General features: G+C 35.9%; 1 protein-coding gene across 1 annotated transcript in view; it reads left to right on the forward strand.

Moving 5' to 3' along the window:
* Positions 1-263: 263 nt before the first annotated feature.
* Positions 264-3,352, forward strand: part of LOC106872290 (glutamate--cysteine ligase regulatory subunit) — a 30,589-nt gene continuing 27,500 nt past the window's right edge. The window contains exon 1 of the mRNA XM_014919223.2: positions 264-606. Coding sequence (XP_014774709.1) covers positions 493-606 — 114 coding nt within the window. The 5' untranslated portion in view covers positions 264-492. The remainder of the gene's footprint in view (positions 607-3,352) is intronic.

Consider the following 3,352-nt stretch of genomic DNA (forward strand, 5'->3'; position numbering starts at 1 on the left):
CACTTTTTCTTTTATTTCATTCACCCCCCCCCTCTCTCTCCCTATTTTATACGTTTTCTTTCTGCTTTCTCCCTGTCTCTCATCAACATCCTCAACTCTTTAAATTATTTCACTCCGTCTTCGCTCTTACTCTTCTTCCTCTCTCTCTACTGTACATTCTTTCTCTCTATCCATATACGTTTTCTCCCCTCTTTTTGTACTATATACGTTCTTCCCCGCTATCTGCACTATACATGTTCTCTCTCTCTCTCTGAACTGTACACATCTTCCTCTCTCACTTAACTATATTACAGCTGCCTCCTTCTCTCTTTTTGTTCCCTTCTCGTTCTTCCTCTTCCTTTCTCTCTCTATTTCAGGCCTATCCCGTTTACCTCTGTCTCATCTCCTCTGACCTCTTATATTGCAGCAGTCCCGACTGTCTAATTACACAGTGGCGACGCACACCATCGAAGCAATACTTCTGTCTATATCTTTCTCTCCAACTGCTCGCAAATGGCCTACCCATGTCCAGTCTTTCCGAACGCTTCATCATTGTTTGTGCACAGTGGCAACATATTAAATTGGAATCGACTTAAGAAAAAACCATTACAGAGTCAACAAGAAGAGGTAAAGAGAAGTCTCTTGTTTATTTTTGTTATACTTGTTTACTGTCCCAGGCCAGTCCTGAATTAACTGACCTATTGATCGAAAGTGTTTCAGTTGAAACCATCTCGACCTTTTGATTTTAATTTCGTTTAGAGTTATCTAGAAGAACTGCGATACTTCAAACTGTTCTTTCCTTTATTTTGTGATAGTATGATATTTAATTTTAGGAAGATTTGGTTGCTGTTTCTAACATTTCAACATATTGAAGAATCTTCTTTGCGTGTGCATATGCACACACACGCACACACATACGTAGACGCTTTCGAACGAGGGGGAAAAAAAACACAGTACTCAATCCACAATGTGTGTATTTATCATTATTGTATTATTTATCATTATTATAAGCTCTTTGGTTGTTATGTAACAGTGGTCCACGTGAAGATTCTATCATTATATAGTTATGATTGCTCGCGTTGCCGTTGATCAGGGAACTTAGGCTTTATCGAATAAGAAGTCGAAATTGAAAAGCTCTTTTAACAACAAAATCCATTGAACTCAATTTCATATCTCGAATCTTACTCCTCTTTTGTAATAACAAATTCATGCACGCACACACATACACGCATATATTATTTATTAATCGAAGTGTACAGTATTATATATCTATTACGGCCGATGTGACCAATCGGTTTCGCACTAAGGATTCAACGGGTTATGTAACAACCCGGTTATGTAACCCTGCGCTAGGGGATAGGGTATATACGTGTGTGTGTGTGTGTGTGTGCATTATATATATATATGGCGGAGGTAAAGAATACGCACACCACCCGTTTTGGGCGTAACCCTAATACTAAACACTGAAAAAGTGTGATGTGCGTATTCTTTACCAACGGACATTAAATGATGATGATGATATGCATATATATACCTGAAAATTGGCCTTGCCCAGATGTGGTTTGGAGGTTCTGTTTTATAGCTCGTTAATTATTTCTAGTAATCAGTACTAAATACTCATGATTTATGTATGAATTCATACGGGTTGGTCAACAAAAAGTGTACTCCATCTGGCGAGAGTAAAAATTATTGTTTTATACGATCACCTCACATGCATAAACCACGCTACTAATAGTTTCACGTACTTAGGTTTCCATTTAGGTGAAGCTAGTGTGCTTTATGCATGTGAGGTGATCGCATAAAACAATATATATATATACATATATATATATATATATATAAGTACTGTGAACGTGGTGTTCTTAGGTAATAGAATTATAAAGAAAAAGAAATAAAACTGTTTATAAAATAAGTTATTGTGTTGATTATTAGAGGGTGTCTCCATTTCTGTAATAAATTGCATCAAAGGTAAGCCCAACCCTAAAAATCATAGATTAGTCCACATGCTCATCGTTTTGTTTTCACACACATACACATACTAGCGTAACCAGTGTGTGTTTACACATACAGACACGTATCGCACATGTGTATGTATATGTTCAAGTTGAACAATGTTTTTAACTAGCTAAATAAATAAACTGTGCATTGTGAGTTCAATCTGATGTAAGGGCTTTCTTATTTCGTTTCCCTATGGAGGACACCTTATCCCTCTCTGACCAAGTCCATTTAGTTCGTCATTGTAAATGTGTTAGTGCCAGATTGTCTGGGAGAATATATTTTTCCCCCTTGCTTATCAGAAGACATTTAAATATGTCTCTGTGTCTGCTGTCTCTCTTTATTTGTAAGTCTCTCTCTCTCTCACTCTCTTTCTCTGTCTTTCTGTCAATCTTTCTGTTTGTTCTTCTGTATGTGTATTTGTCTATCACTATTCATGTTTGTCTTTCTGTCTGTATTTCTAGCTGCCTTTCTCTGTCTGTCTTTGTCTCTCTTTCTTTCTGCCTGCCTATCAGTCTTTCTATTTGTCTATGTCTGTCTATATATTTGTCTGTATGTATCTAATTTTCTGTCTGTTTGTCTATCTATCTATCTATCTATCTATCTATCTATCTATCTATCTATCTATCTATCTCTCTTTGTCTGTCTGTGCGTCAGTTTACCTGTTTATATATATATGGGGGTGGTCACTAAAAAAAAAGTCGATAGGTAAATTTTTGTTTCGGGTGTTTACAGTCCTCCCCCCCCCCCAAAAAAAAAACCGGATTTTGTGTTCAATAGTTGTGATTTCACGTATATCAGGTTATATAACTGACCACGATATGGCCTTGAATTTCTTATTGTTGGAAACTTGTCATTTTGGTACGATTTATTGGGCTAAATCGAAAGATTACCGATTTATTTATAATCTGGTGATTTGATCTTTTTTTTTTCACCTTTGTTTTTCCTTTTTTAAAGTTTCTCATCTTTGTTTCTTTTTTCTTTCTTTCTTTAAAATACCTCACCGCACTGTCTATAGTTTTTCCTTATTTCCTTCACCGCATTTTGTAAAGACTGAGTGCTAGAATGCACAAAACAAAAAAAACATACCAGTAGTAGATGATGTATATCTGTTTCTTTTAAAACCATACGCTTATGAGCCATGTTATCTTGAAACAAATATTGCAGTTGTATCAGGCTTTGAATAGTGTATCTGCATTAAGTATGATGCACAGATTGCTATTTTGAACTAATACTGCTTCTGTCACTCATAATGGTGCAGCTCTCCAGCTTGCTAGCTCTGGTCAAGCCGTCCGACCCATGCCAGCATGGACAACGGACATTAAATGATGATGATATACATATATATATATATATATATATATATATATATATATAT

Source organism: Octopus bimaculoides, chromosome 22, assembly GCF_001194135.2.
Source record: "Octopus bimaculoides isolate UCB-OBI-ISO-001 chromosome 22, ASM119413v2, whole genome shotgun sequence".
Classification (NCBI taxonomy): domain Eukaryota; kingdom Metazoa; phylum Mollusca; class Cephalopoda; order Octopoda; family Octopodidae; genus Octopus; species Octopus bimaculoides.